At 45.4% G+C, this 15,224-nt stretch overlaps 1 protein-coding gene across 1 annotated transcript in view; it reads left to right on the top strand.

Moving 5' to 3' along the window:
- LOC311119756 (cysteine-rich motor neuron 1 protein-like) overlaps positions 1-12,732 on the top strand; it is a gene marked incomplete at both ends in the record, with an annotated part of 42,947 nt that extends 30,215 nt beyond the window's left edge. Inside the window, one exon of the mRNA XM_084194414.1 lies at positions 12,550-12,732. Coding sequence (XP_084050540.1) covers positions 12,550-12,732 — 183 coding nt within the window. The remainder of the gene's footprint in view (positions 1-12,549) is intronic.
- Between the last annotated feature and the right edge of the window lie 2,492 nt (positions 12,733-15,224).

Below are 15,224 nucleotides of genomic sequence, written 5' to 3'. Positions count from 1 at the left end.
TACTACCGGAGGTTTATCCGGGGTTTTGGACAGGTGGCAGCTCCCATAACGTCTCTGTTAAAGGGGGGTCCGGTGCGCTTGCGGTGGTCAGCTGAGGCGGACAGGGCATTTGGGAGACTGAAGGACCTGTTTACCTCGGCGCCGGTGTTGGCGCATCCGGATCCCTCTTTACCGTTCCAAGTAGAGGTGGACGCGTCAGAGGCCGGGATAGGGGCCGTTCTTTCCCAGCGTTCTGGTACTCCACCTAAACTCCGTCCCTGTGCGTTCTACTCTAAGAAGCTCAGTCCGGCGGAGCGGAATTATGACGTAGGAGACAGGGAGCTGTTAGCCGTGGTACAGGCCCTAAAGGTGTGGCGGCATTGGCTCGAGGGGGCTCAACACCCTTTCCTCATTCAAACTGACCATCGTAACCTGGAGTACATCCGGGCAGCTAGGAGACTGAATCCTCGCCAGGCTCGTTGGACTATGTTCCTGGCCCGGTTTGTGTTTAAGATCACATACATCCCGGGGTCCCAGAACGGGAAGGCAGATGCTCTGTCCCGGCGGTATGACGCAGAGGAGAGGTCAGTTGAGTCCACGCCCATACTACCGGAGTCTTGTCTGGTTGCTCCGGTGGTGTGGGAGGTTGATGGTGAGATCGAGCGGGCGTTACGCACCGACCCGAGTCCTCCTCAGTGTCCTGTGGGTCGGACGTACGTTCCGCTCGAGATACGCGATCGCCTCATTTGTTGGGCTCATACGTCCCCCTCCTCTGGCCATCCGGGTATCGGCCGGACAGTGCACTGCCTTAGCACGAAGTACTGGTGGCCAACGTTAGCTAGGGATGTGAGGATTTATGTCTCCTCCTGTTCGGTGTGTGCCCAGTGTAAGGCGCCCAGACATTTGCCCAGGGGTAAGTTACAACCCCTGCCTATTCCACAACGACCCTGGTCCCACCTCTCGGTGGATTTTGTTACCGACCTTCCCCCCTCACAGGGGAATACTACCATCCTGGTCGTTGTGGATAGGTTCTCGAAGGCCTGTCGTCTCCTTCCCATGCCGGGTCTACCCACTGCCCTACAGACCGCTGAGGCTCTGTTCACCCATGTCTTCCGGCATTACGGGGTACCCGAGGATATAGTGTCTGACCGAGGCCCCCAGTTCACCTCTAGAGTGTGGAGGGCATTTATGGAACGGTTGGGGGTGTCGGTAAGCCTTACCTCGGGTTACCACCCGGAGAGTAATGGGCAGGTTGAACGTGTCAACCAGGATGTGGGTAGGTTTCTGAGGTCATACTGTCAGGGCCGGCCGGAGGAGTGGGCGAGATATGTGCCCTGGGCCGAGATGGCACAGAACTCTCTTCGCCACTCCTCCACCCAACTAACCCCGTTTCAGTGCGTGTTGGGGTACCAGCCGGTGCTGGCACCATGGCATGAGAGCCAGATCGAGGCCCCCGCTGTGGATGAGTGGGTAAGGCGCTCGGAGGAGACGTGGGACGCTGCACACGTCCATCTGCAGCGTGCCATACGTCGACAGAAGACGAGCGCCGACCTACACCGCAGTGAGGGGCCAGTGTACGCACCTGGAGATCGAGTCTGGCTCTCAACCAGAAACCTGCCCCTCCGCCTGCCCTGCCGGAAGCTGGGTCGGCGGTTTGTGGGGCCGTTTAAAGTCCTGAGGAGATTGAACGAGGTGAGTTATAGGTTAGAACTACCTGTTGACTACAAAAATATTAACCCCTCGTTCCATGTGTCTCTCCTCAGGCCGGTGGTAGCTGGTCCACTCCAGGACTTTGAGATTGAGGAGACTCCTCCGCCCCCGTTGGACATCGAGGGGGCTCCGGCGTACACCGTGAGGTCCATACTGGATTCTAGACGCCGGATGGGGGGTCTTCAATATCTCGTGGAGTGGGAGGGGTACGGTCCGGAGGAGCGGTGCTGGGTGCCAAGGAGGGACGTGTTAGACCAGTCCCTACTGACCGATTTCCATCGGGGTCATCCTGCGCGCCCTGCTCCGCGTCGTCCGGGTCGTCCTCGAGCTCCGGGTCGGCGCACGGCTGGAGCCGCGCGTCAAGGGGGGGGTACTGTCACGGTTTCGGCCGAGGCTGCTCCTCTTCCTTGTTCGGGCGGACTTCGGCGGTCGTCGTCTCCGGAGTACTAGCTGCCACCGTTCGATGTTTCTTGTTCTTTTGGTTTTGTCTGTTCATAACACCTGTCCCTTATTTGTGTCTTGATTGTTCCCCTTATTTAGTTTGTGTGTTTGGGTCAGGTGTTATGCGTTATTGTTTTATGTCAGCCTGTGTCAGCTGTATCAGTCTCTCGTGGTTATTTTCGAGAGTTTGCACTGCGTGCGCTTCTTTCTTGTTTTCCGCACAGTGTTTCAGTGCGTATTGGTGCGCCACCCGGTTGGGGAGGCTATTTTGTCCATTTTTGGATTTACTAAAGTGTTTAACGTCATCCTGGTTCCTGCGTTTGATTCCACACACTCACACCACTCTGACAGGCTGAGAGAGAAGAAAAGAGAGAAGAGGGCAGACTGCTGGTTCAAACATGATGAGTGGGTGCCATGGGGAGGCAGGTGATTGACAGTTTATGTAATCTACTCAACACATGGTCTGAGAGAGAGACAGGAAACCACCTTAAATGTCTTGAGCTCATGCTGTCGGTTTTTCAGAGGTTCCTTTTCCCTTTTTGAGTAAGAACTTTGCTATGTCAGCCCCAGGCTTCACCCATCCATAGCAGTGTGTGTACCAGACCTTAAGCAATTAGCCCAGGGATAATCCCTAGCTGTGTATAGGGCCTGGTTGTTCTTCCTGCTCTGGGATGACGTGGAGAAAGCCAGACAGAACAATGTGCTCTCTCTTACAGCCATGGTCAGATTACCACACATCAAGTTAAGAAGGAGCCTCGGAAACAGAGGCAGCTGGCAGTCCGCTATTTGAGAGATTACTACTTTAATATCGGTACCTTAAACCCACTCTGGTTAGATCAGCGACGTGAGATGCCCAGTGATGCAGAACTCCCAAAATAACTAATTGTCTTTTATGCTCGCTTCGAGGAATACAACACTGAGTCTGCCAGGCTGGTGTGTTATTCCCCGTTGTTCCGGATGACTGTGTGATTTCGCTCTCCGTGGCCGATGTGAGTAAAACTTTTAAATAGGTTAACACTCACAAGATGGAATACTAGGGCATGTTCTCAAAGCATTTTGCAGACCAGCTGCCAAGTGTTTCAATCTCTCTTTGTCCCAGTCCCAACATGTTTCAAACTGACCACCATTTTCCTGTTCCCAAGAACTCCAAGGTAAGCTGCCTAAATGACTATCGCCCTGTAGCACACACATCTGTAATTATGAAGTGCTTTGAAAAGCTGGTCATGACAAACATCAACACCATCATCCCAGACACCCTGGACCCACTCCAATTCGCATACCGCCCCAACAGAGCCACAGATAACGCAATCTCAATTGCACTTCACACTGCCCTCTACCACCTGAACATGACGGGAAATTACTATGTGAGAATGGTGTCCATAGACTACAGCTCAGCGTTCAACACCATAGTGCCCTCCAAGCTCATCACCAAGCTGGGGACCCTGGGACTGAACACCTTCCTCTGTAACTGGATCCTTGGACTTCCTGACGGGCCTGCCCCAGGTGGTGAGGGTAGGCAACAACACCTCCGCAACACTGATCCTCAACATGGGGGCCCCTCAGGGGTGTGTGCCTAATCCCCTCCTGTGCTTCCTGTTCATCTACGACTGCGTGGCCACGCACGACTCCAACACCATCAATTTTGCTGACGACACAACGGTGGTAGGCCTGATCACTGACGGCGATGATACAGCCTACAGGGAGGAGGTCAGAGACTTAGCAGTGTGGTGCCAGGACAACAGCCTCTCCCTCAACATCGGTAAGGAGCTGATCGTGGATTACAGGAGAAAAAGGAGAGAGCATGCCCCCATCCACATCGATGGCGTCCACATCACTAAGGACTTAACATGGTCCACACACACCCGCACAGTCGTGAAGAGGGCACGACAGCGCTTCTTCCCCCTCAGGAGGCTGAAAAGATTTGGCATGGGCCCTCAGATTCTCAAAAAGTTATAGAGCTGCACCATCGAGAGCAACTTGACTGGCTGTATCACTGCTTGGTATGGCAAATGCAACGCCCTCGACCGCAAATCGCTATAGAGGGTGGTGCAGACAGCCCAGTACATCACTGGGGCCGAGCATCCTGCCATCCAGGACCTCTATATCAGGCGGTGTCAGAGTAAGGCCTGAAAAATTGTGAAAGACTCCAGCCACCCTAGCCATAAACTGTTCGCTCTGCTACCGTCCAGCAAACGATACCGAAGCATCAGCTCTTGGACCAACAGGCTCTGAGACAGCTTCTACCACCAAGCCATAAGACTGCTAAATAGTGAATTAAATGGTTGTCCGGACTATCTACACTGACTCTATGCACACTCACAAGACTATATATACACATTATATACACACTCACTCACTCACACTACACTGACACTCTCACACAAAACCCAAACACATTCACATACACTACATACGCACACACACACACGCATACCGATACAACATAAATACACACGCACACACACAAACACACACTTTTACACTCATCATATGCTGCTGCTACTCTGTTCTCTTATTATTATATATCCTAATGCCTAGTCACTTTACCCTGCCTTCATGTAAATATCTACCTCAAATTACCCCTGCACATTGATCTGGTACTGGTACTCCCTGTATATACTGTAGCTCCATTCTTGTGTATTCCTCTTGTGTTACTATTTATCTTTTTAGTATTATTTTTTAACTCTGCATCGTTGGGAAGGGCTCGTAAGCAAGCATTTTACGGTAAAGTCCACACCCGTTGTATTCGGTGCATGTGACAAATACAATTTCATTCAATTTTTTTATTTAATTTCATGTTATGTCAGTTCACAGATGGAGGTTAGAGTAAACAACACATTTCTGGGCCAGTCAGTCAAAGGAGAACCTGGTGCTGTTATTGGCTTTAGAAACAGGAAGTTTACTAAAGGTCATCAGTTTCACCTTAGAAACACTGAGTCTGTTCCAATATCCATAATAGCCTAGGCTAGTGTACCACTTAAAGTGAAGCAAAGTATTGGGCATGCATTCTACGTAGTATGCTAATAAAGTCATTGGAACACAGTGACTGACTAGGCGCAACAACTTAATCTGTGAGGTATGTGGAGGAGATTAGAATAACATTCGACCGGGCCTGGGAGCCATTGTGGGATCAGATGTTTTTTATGTTTCATTGCATTGCTGTAAGCAGAAAGCACTAGCTATCTCACTCAATAAGTTCACATTATTCTAAACTCTGAGGCTGTTTGTGTGATGTAGCCTTGATTTGCAGGTGCTGTTGCCTGCCAGGCTGGTGTGTTATTCTGTTCATCCACAGAGCTGAGTCTTGTCTGCCTGTCTGCTGAGGCCGAGAGGGAGGCACACCTGTCGAGTGCTGCATGTTATGACATTATTTAGTCTCTGTCTCAGCAACACAGACAAAACATGAGGGTGCGGTGGCATGGAGGAATGAAGAGATCTGGCTAGCTGGCTGGCTGGGCGAGAGGGAGGAAGGGAGGTGGTTGGTCTGGTCCAGACATAGGGGAGAGAGAGAGGGGTTGGGGTGATGGCAGGGGTGGGGAATGCAGAAGAGAACTGGACAAGAACAGAGAATAGCAGACAGACAGGCAGGCAGGCATCGAGATAGATACATATTCAGACAGACAGACAGACGGGTAGGAGAGGAGTGCACCAGGAGTGCATGGTTCTCACAGGTTCCTGATAACTAAGAGATAGACATTACATGGGAGGTTTAGTACAGAGGAACAGACAGAGACCTCTGCTTCTCTGTTTTCTATAAACATGATGGTGATAATAATCCTGGAGAACATTGTCTGCTGCAAACAAACTACAGGACCCACTTTGTGTTTATCAAACCTCAATGTAACAGACTGTTGTTTTCAACCATGGGCATGTACACACATACTGTAGAAGTGGTATATTATTATATATACACTACCGGTCAAACGTTTTAGAACTACATTGTAGAATAATAGTGAAGACATCAAAACTATGAAATAACACATGGAATCATGTAGTAACCAAAAAAAGTGTTAAACAAATCAAAATATATTTTATATTTGAGATTCTTCAAATAGCCACCCTTTGCCTTGATGACAGCTTTGCACACGCTTGGCATTCTCTCAACCAGCTTCATGAATTAGTCACCTGGAATGCATTTCAATTAACAGGTGTGCATGGCCTCCATAATCCCCTGAACTCAACCAAATTGAGAGGGTTTGGGATGAGTCGGACCGCAGAGTAAAGGAAAAGCAGCCAACAAGTGCTCAGCATATGTGGGAACTCCTTCAAGACTGTTGGAAAAGCATTCCAGGTGAAGCTGGTTGAGAGAATGCCAAGAGTGTGCAGAGCTGTCATCAAGGCAAAGGGTGGCTATTTGAAGAATCTCAAATATAAAATATATTTTGATTTGTTTAACACTTTTTTGGTTACTACATGATTCCATATGTGTTATTTCATAGTTTTGATGTCTTCACTGTTATTCTACAATGTAGAAAATAGCAAAAATAAAGAGAAACCCTTGAATGAGTAGGTGTTCTAAAACTTTCGCTGGTAGTGTATATTATACTGTATATGTATTTCTATGAACACAGTAACCATAGGATGGACTGCTATTAATACCATTTTCATTTGTGGATATCAAATGAAGGCCGTTGGCATTCAAAACCTTTTAATTTTAAACTTAAAAGACCACTAAAATCAGCTTGGAATATAATATAATAAATATATAATACAAATATGTAGCTATACTAGTCACAGTGGGCCTGGTATGAGATATACCATTAATGCAGATTACATGGTACATTACATTATGTAAATCCTCAACTCCTCTCGTGTGTGTGTGTGTGTGTGTCTCAGGACTAGTAACTTCCTCCTTATTCTCTCTCCTCATGCACTCACACGCTGTCCTTCACACCTATATAATTTAACTCCAAACTCATATCATACAGAAAGCCTGTATTCAGTGAACCAATTTTGTTTCAACTGCAGTTTTGGAAGTGTGGAGTTTGTAGACATAATGTATGCAGCACACTCCACTACAAAAGGAAACAGAATTCAGGGTAAAGAAGGTGAATGAAGGCGGAAATGTGTAGTATATGACATGGCACACATGACACATACACTGAGTGTACAAAACATTAGTAACACCTTCCTAATATTGAGTTGTACCACATTTTGCCCTCAGAACAGCCTCAATTCGTTGGGGCATGGACTACAAGGTGTCGAAAGCATTCCACAGGGATGTTGGCCCATGTTGACTCCCAATGCTTCCCACAGTCCTTTGGGTGGTGGACCATTGTTGATACACACAAGAAACTGTTGAGCATGAAAAACCCAGCAGTGTTGCAGTTTTTGACACACTCAAACCGGTGCGCCTGGCACCTAGTACCATAGCCCATGTCTTGCCCATTCACCCTCTGAATGGCACACATACACAATCCATGTCTCAAGGCTTAAAAATCCTTATTTAACCTGTCTCCTCCCCTTCATCTACACTGATTGAAATGGATTTAACAGGTGACATCAATAAGGGGTCATAGCTTTCACCTGGATTCACCTGATCAGTCTATGTCATGGAAAGAGCATGTTGTTTTGTACTCTCAGTGTAATAATATTTCTTAATATGCCATTTAGCAGACGCTTTTATCCAAAGCGACTTACAGTCATGCGTGCATACATTTTTGTTTTTGTGTATGGGTGGTCCTGGGGATCGAACCCACTACCTTGGCGTTACAAGTGCCGTGCTCTACCAGCTGAGCTACAGAGGACCACACATTCAATTGTACATTCAATTGTGTCCTTGATACACAGTTCAGCTAGTTCAGCTATTTCACAATCTGAAGAGTTTATTTTCTGCATGAAAGGCATAACATCAGAATGAGTTCTGGTTTGTTTTAGCAATACCTTTCCAAATATATTCACAGAATGCAAATCACAACAGGTACAGTAGCTTTTACAAACATTTATTACGCTTTTTGTTCCCTCCAAAGCGTTTCACAGCCAATGGTGAATCTGTATCCAGGTTGTTGGTGGGTTATCAAATATTTACAGGATTCCTCTATCACGCAGTGCCACAACATGCACATCTGTTGTTTTTTATTAATTGATGTCCTTATGCCTGCCAAGCGCTCTGGCTTGGCAGGCACACCATTGTTTATCTACTGCAAAAAGCTGGAACTCTACTATTGCTCTATCAGAGGTAGATTATGGAGGTGCTTAGAAAGGTGTTTTTCTTTACTGAATCAAGACACACAGATACATGCATTGAAAAACACACGCACATGCACACACAAACACACACATCGAAGCACACACACATCGAAGCACACATGCACGCACACACACACATTGAAACACACACGTTGCCAAGCCGTGTTGGATTCCTGCCTTTGCTTTATAGGCTTCTTTATAGGATTATATCTGAGACAGTGGACTCATCCATCACCATGGTGAAACTAAATAGTCCTCCAGGTAATGAGATCTAAAGCCTTGTTAAAAGTTACCAATAAGAGTGTATTTCTCTCTACATGAGAGCAGGGCTTTCCTTGAGCATGCCCAAGTGGAACACATTGGCAATAAGAGTGTTTTTAAGCATGAGAAATGAACACTTTAGCCATAGAAGAAGATATCGATGTTTCATAGCCCTGGCTGTCTGTAATATGCTGCCTGCCAAACTGTAATATCATAAGTGGTTTTGAGGCACGTAAAGGTAAGTTCTATCTGAGTGATCCAGGCTTCAAAGGTGTGATCCTGATCCTGCGTGTTTACTATTTGAAAGGTTGGTTAAGGTTTGGTTATATGGAGGTGTATTGTGGACCAACAGAGCTATAGCAGTAATACTATTAGGCGAGGTGATGTTATCTGGTGGGGATAATGTACTGTACATAGCTGAATATTTCTATGGCTGTAGCTTGCTGGATCTAGATATATGCTTAAGATATTCAACCATTAAAAACCAACACATTTCTGTCAAGTGTTCACTGTCAGGGCTCTGTATCCTTGCAGCATGAGACAGACACACGCACACTAGAGCCACTAGAACCGATTACATCCATTTTCATCAGACAAGGTGGGCGACGTGTGTTTCAGATGGAAATATGAAATATGAAAATGCTTTTGGATGCAGTTATCCCTTTAAGAATGATTTTCTGTGAAGGCTCATGAAAAGGAAATCACCTGGAGACAGACACCTTGAATGGTAAGGTTTTACTGTTTCAGTTTGGCAGCAAAACAGTGGTTCAGTTCAACCAAAAATCTAAAAGCACAAATGGCTACAAAATCTGGTAACCCATTCCATGTTGGAAGACTTTTCTCACCAAACAATGTAGAAACAAACTGGTATTATGATAGTCCCTCCTGTAGCTCAGTTGGTAGAGCATGGCGCTTGCAACGCCAGGGTTGTGGGTTCATTTCCCACGGGGGGCCAGTATGAAAAATGAATGCACTCACTAACTGTAAGTCTCTCTGGATAAGAGCGTCTGCTAAATGACTAAAATGTAAAATGTAATCCCAGTCATGGATTGCAGTTCAAATGCCAGATGATAAGTCTATTGAGAGAGGAAGGCCACAAAACACTCAGCAACAATCAAGATTTACAATTTGCACAATGATTGTCTGCAAATCTCATCCTGCTTATCTGTGGAGAGAAAGGGATAAGCTCTATAGAAAACCAGAGTCTGGCTTCAGCTTGGTTTCTGCCCAAGCAAACTGCTTACACAGTCAGTCAGTCTCCAAGACTCATGTATTCTCATGGCTAGAATAACCATGTGGAGAATAACCATGTGCTTCAAATGTATCATAATGTACAGGTAACTGCCAAAATAATGGAAACACCAACATAGTGTCTTAATAGGGCGTTGGGCAACCATGAGCTGCCAGAACAGCTTCAATGAACCTTGGCATAGATTCTACAAGTGTCTGGAACTCTATTGGAGGGATGTGACACCATTCCTCCATGAGAAATTCCATTATTTGTTTTGTTGATGGTGGTGAAAAACGCTGTCTCAGGCAACGCTCCAGAATCTCCCATAAGTGTTCAATTGGGTTGATATCTGGTGACTGAGACATACTGAAGTATCCAAAGTAATGGGCAACTGGGCCTGCTCAGCATTTTTATACATGACCCCTAAGCATTATGGGATGTTAATTCCACAACTGTGTGGAAGCAGTATATACTGTACTGTGTATCTTTCATTTACTCAAGTGTTTCCTGTATTTTGGCAGTTACCTGTATACTGAGAAGCAATAGAGGACCCACTCTGGCCCTGTCCAATCACAAGCCTATAGTATGGATGCGTTGTTTCCCATGAGTCAGACACCCCCCAAAAAGAACAGATACAACATCAGTCTCTCCTGCATCATTGGTACCCCCTAACTACAGTACAGTGTTTTGCCGTAGTAGCCATTAGTGTTGCTGGCCTGTGGTTTTCATGTGCCAGTGGGTAACTGTTTCATTTATAAAGGCAATAATACCCAAGAGGGAGGCACTCAGTGAACATCTGGGAAGGAAGTGTGCGATGCCAGAATTACCATCTGTCATGTTTCCCCATAATTACCTAGGACTGCTCCACACCTCTCTTACCACTCTCCCAGGCAGCTCTGATTCACTGCAGCCTGCAGCTCTGGAGCCCCTAGCATTTCTTCCAAGTACTTTGACCAGTTCTTGATTGAGTTTATCTGGCTCAAAATAATCAATGGTATTGTTCCCAAAAGTGCAAACTCTGCCCATCTCCATCACCTGCACTCCAGGCAGGCTCAATCAAATGCTCAATGTATTTGAAAGAAAACACAAATACTATTTGTGTTTGAATTAATCATGAAGAGGACCTTGAAACACTGCTCCTGAAATACTTGCATTGTATGCATTGTATAGTGATGTCCTTGTATGACACCTACACACTGATGCCATCATAATAGACAGTTAATAGGGCCGGGACGATACCAGTATCGTGATACTCGTTAGTGTCGTGGCAAGAAAACAAAACACAAAACGGATTTAACTTCTTTACGAAAACAGCCCTAACGTTGGAAGCAAACATCATTAAGTTGTCATCCAGAGTCACATCTATTTATTTTCCAAGCTATAGCACACAATATTGTACATACAGCAGGTTTTTAAAGGACCAAAGAGTTTGGTCTGCTTCGTGTTTTCATTTTTCCCATGGATTGTTTTGGGTGATTCCCCCTCCCACACACACACACACACTCACACACACACTTCCCAGTGCTTTACACACACCATAGCAGTCAATACGATGAGGGAGGCACGCACACATACACAGAACAGCATTTAAGAACATATGAACAGAAGTGGGCCTGATTAGAAAATGATTGAGTGAATTCACAGCCTTCACTGGTGTGACAACCATGCGTGCAGGATCGCCCCATCACGTTGTTATTCATTGAACCACAACTAATTGACAAATTTAATAGCAGAAAATGAAAGAACCCACATTCCATATTGGCAGGCCCTGTAATTGTAAACATGTAGAAACCAATTTTCCTGTGCCATTGATTCCTGGGAATTAACTGTTCTCTGATACAGCTGCACTAGATTAAATGCTTGTGTTTTTTAAAATCTTTTTTGGTCCTGACCTTTTTGGGGTTTTAATAGCTGAAGAGGACAGATAGATTACCAGTTGCTTGTGGAGTGAACAGACTCCTCCTGAGAGGGATAAGAGTTAAGACCCCACTAGACGCAGATGTCAATTCAACGTCTATTTCAACGTAATTTAATTGAAATGACTTGGAAACAACCTTGATTCAACCAGTGTGTGCCCAGTGGGACAGTTGTGTCGTGTTGGAGATCAAATGAGTTGACAGTTATTCATTGTGTGTGTGTGTGTGTGTGTGTGTGTGAATGTGTGTGTCTTGCGGTCTTGCCTCAAATGTCTTCCTATAGTGGTGCAGTGTTTCTATCCATCTGTAGGGACTATAGTTTACAATCTGTCTATCTCATACATGGATTTCTGTGAGTTGTACTCACTGACACACACTCACCACTGTAGGCCTTATATCAAGCACTGGACTGAAAGGTGCATTTTTCACCTTGTGTTGCCATGGAGACCAGGAGAGACCAATTCCATAGCCTTCTGAAACTCTGCTGTGTCTTTACAACAGACACCACACTAGCTGTCTGATTGGAATTTTGGACCACTTTTGTCATCGTTATAATGTGTTTTTCTCATTTGTTCCTGCTTTTTTTTTTAAATGTTGTTCTTTGCTGTCGCTTGGTCGGTGGGCGTAATAAATAACACTGAAAGAAAGGGAGTTTTTCCTAGACAATGTGCCTCCGCTTCCGCTTGCTCTTTGGGGTCAGGGCAAGTTATTGTAAAAGCACTTAGTGACAACCGCAGATGTCAAATAGGAGCATTATTAATACATTTGATTGACTGATTGATTGATGAATTTCTCTCATCATAAATACTTTCTCCTCTCTAGAGACGAAGGCAGCTTGCAGCTTCAACGGGTCTGAGTACCATGACGGAGACATGTTCCGAATGGACGCCTGCCGCTTCTGCCGCTGTCAGGGAGGGGTGTCGGTGTGCTTCACCGCCCAGTGTGGTATCCTGCACTGTGAACGCTACTACATCCCTGAAGGAGAGTGCTGTCCTGTCTGTGAAGGTATGATGTCATCACCAAATGATATCGCACCTGACTCCTCCCTCCCTGTATGATATGACACAGACTCCCTCTGTATTCACAAAGAGTTGTCTCAGAGTAGGATTGCTGATAAAGGATCGGTTTTGCCTTTCAGATCATAATGAATAAGATTATATGGACATGTGGGACCTGATCCTAGATCAGCACTCTTACACTGAGACGAGTTTTGAATACAGGCCCGTATCACCATAAATGAGAAATCCCATAATAGTCACTGTTTAGGAAGATAATCAAATTAACCATGTTCCTTTAAAGGGAATCACCAAACCAAACCTCATCCTTACACGACTCACTATTGTATGTATTCAGATCGTGATCAAGCCTATGAGCAATGTTATATCGGTTTCTAAAGTTCCCTCAAGGTCAGAGATGTGGCAACAGAAATGACAGTCTGCTGAGACCAATGCATTTCATACCATTTCATTCAAATGAGTGCCTGTGGTAAAGAGCGGGTTTGCTCTGCCTGAGTGCAAAGCATTAATAAACATCAGGAGAGAGACGAGCTGAGGCAAATGCCTAACGCCTACACCACCGTGACAATACCCAGCTATAGGCAATTAAAGCCTGAATGATGAGATGACTTAAACAGTCACTGAGTCAGTCGTTCTCCCTTCTGCTTCTCAATCAAGCCCTATTTGACTGTCTGTCTTTGGCTCAGGGGCACACACACACAGAGGGCTTTATTTTAACAAACCTAACGCAATGGTAAATCTAAGCCCTGGCGGTAGCGCTATAGGTCCGGGGGTGTGTCAGAAATATTTTCACAGCCGTTATTATGAGCGCAATAGCTGGCAGTCATGTGAAAGGGCTGGATCTTGATGAATAAACAAGTTGTAGGTGTGACGAGGGCCTGGCCACTCACTGGCCAATCTAGCCGTTCCATGGCTCAATACTGCATGCATTTGTCTCATGTTCTGTAGGTTATTGACGGTCTTTGCGTTGTTATCAACTCCAATACGGTTTGGGGCACGGAATATTCTCCTCCAAGTCCATTGTGGATTGATACTACAGTTTATTAAATAGCATAGGCTACAGTAACAGTAAAAAAACATGTAGTGTTTGTTTAATATGTTTGGGGTGTTGACAGTCAATTGGCTTCAATATGTATAGGCCTTTACGCGTCACACAAAAAATACTAGGCACCCGTAAATTGTATTGTATGTTTGAGGCACATTCTCAATAAGAAAGATATAGCCTAGGCCTACCGTTGATATGATGTTATAGGACTGAAAATGTTTGGTAACCGGACATGAGGCGCTCTTTAGAAATGGGGATGTATACAAGCTGAATGGAGTATGCACTACAGGTAGGCCTATGTGAATTGGGAATAATGCAAAAGCATGTTGGCAAAACCCTCAGGAGTAGACCATTTAGAAACCTTTTATCGATAGGCTGCTTGGCTAATGCATGGCCAGGATAAGAAAGACACCAGATGCATTGCTGTTGAACCAGCTTTTGTTATAGTAGGGTAAGGTCTCATGAGCCAAACCCTTAATCGATAGTCTTGACAACTTGGCGAATGCATTGGGCATAAAACAAAACGCCTTCATTGAGAGGAGAGGAGGCTATGCTTGGTTTTTAATCAAATAAAACGAAAACATTAGTTTTTTATGTTTCTAAATATGACGTTTACGGGCACAAAAAGAACATCTCTCTTGTTCCATGTGCATATGGGCACTGTGCGTCACGGCTGGATAGGCTGTGCTTCCGCTGTCAAAATCCATGTCATAACCAAACGCATTACCGCTAAGACCAGCTTTCGGTTGGAAGTAAGTATCCCAAACCAGCGCATACTGAAATTGGCACTTTGGCGCATGTTTTTAATGACACTCAGATACAGTGGGGAAAAAAAGTATTTAGTCAGCCACCAATTGTGCAAGTTCTCCCACTTAAAAAGATGAGAGAGGCCTGTAATTTTCATCATAGGTACACGTCAACTATGACAGACAAAATGAGAAAAAGAATTCCAGAAAATCACATTGTAGGATTTTTAATGAATTTATTTGCAAATTATGGTGGAAAATAAGTATTTGGTCAATAACAAAAGTTTCTCAATACTTTGTTATATACCCTTTGTTGGCAATGACACAGGTCAAACGTTTTCTGTAAGTCTTCACAAGGTTGTCACACACTGTTGCTGGTATTTTGGCCCATTCCTCCATGCAGATCTCCTCTAGAGCAGTGATGTTTTGGGGCTGTCACTGGGCAACACAGACTTTCAACTCCCTCCAAAGATTTTCTATGGGGTTGAGATCTGGAGACTGGCTAGGCCACTCCAGGACCTAGAAATGCTTCTTACGAAGCCACTCCTTCGTTGCCCGGGTGGTGTGTTTGGGATCATTGTCATGCTGAAAGACCCAGCCACGTTTCATCTTCAATGCCCTTGCTGATGGAAGGAGGTTTTCACTCAAAATCTCACGATACATGGCCCCATTCATTCTTTCCTTTACACG

The sequence above is a fragment of the Coregonus lavaretus genome (genome assembly GCF_964263955.1).
Source record: "Coregonus lavaretus genome assembly, contig: HAP1_SCAFFOLD_2309, whole genome shotgun sequence".
NCBI lineage: Eukaryota > Metazoa > Chordata > Actinopteri > Salmoniformes > Salmonidae > Coregonus > Coregonus lavaretus.
The sequence above is the reverse complement of the archived record's forward strand: the minus strand, read 5'-3'. Positions and strand labels throughout refer to the sequence as shown.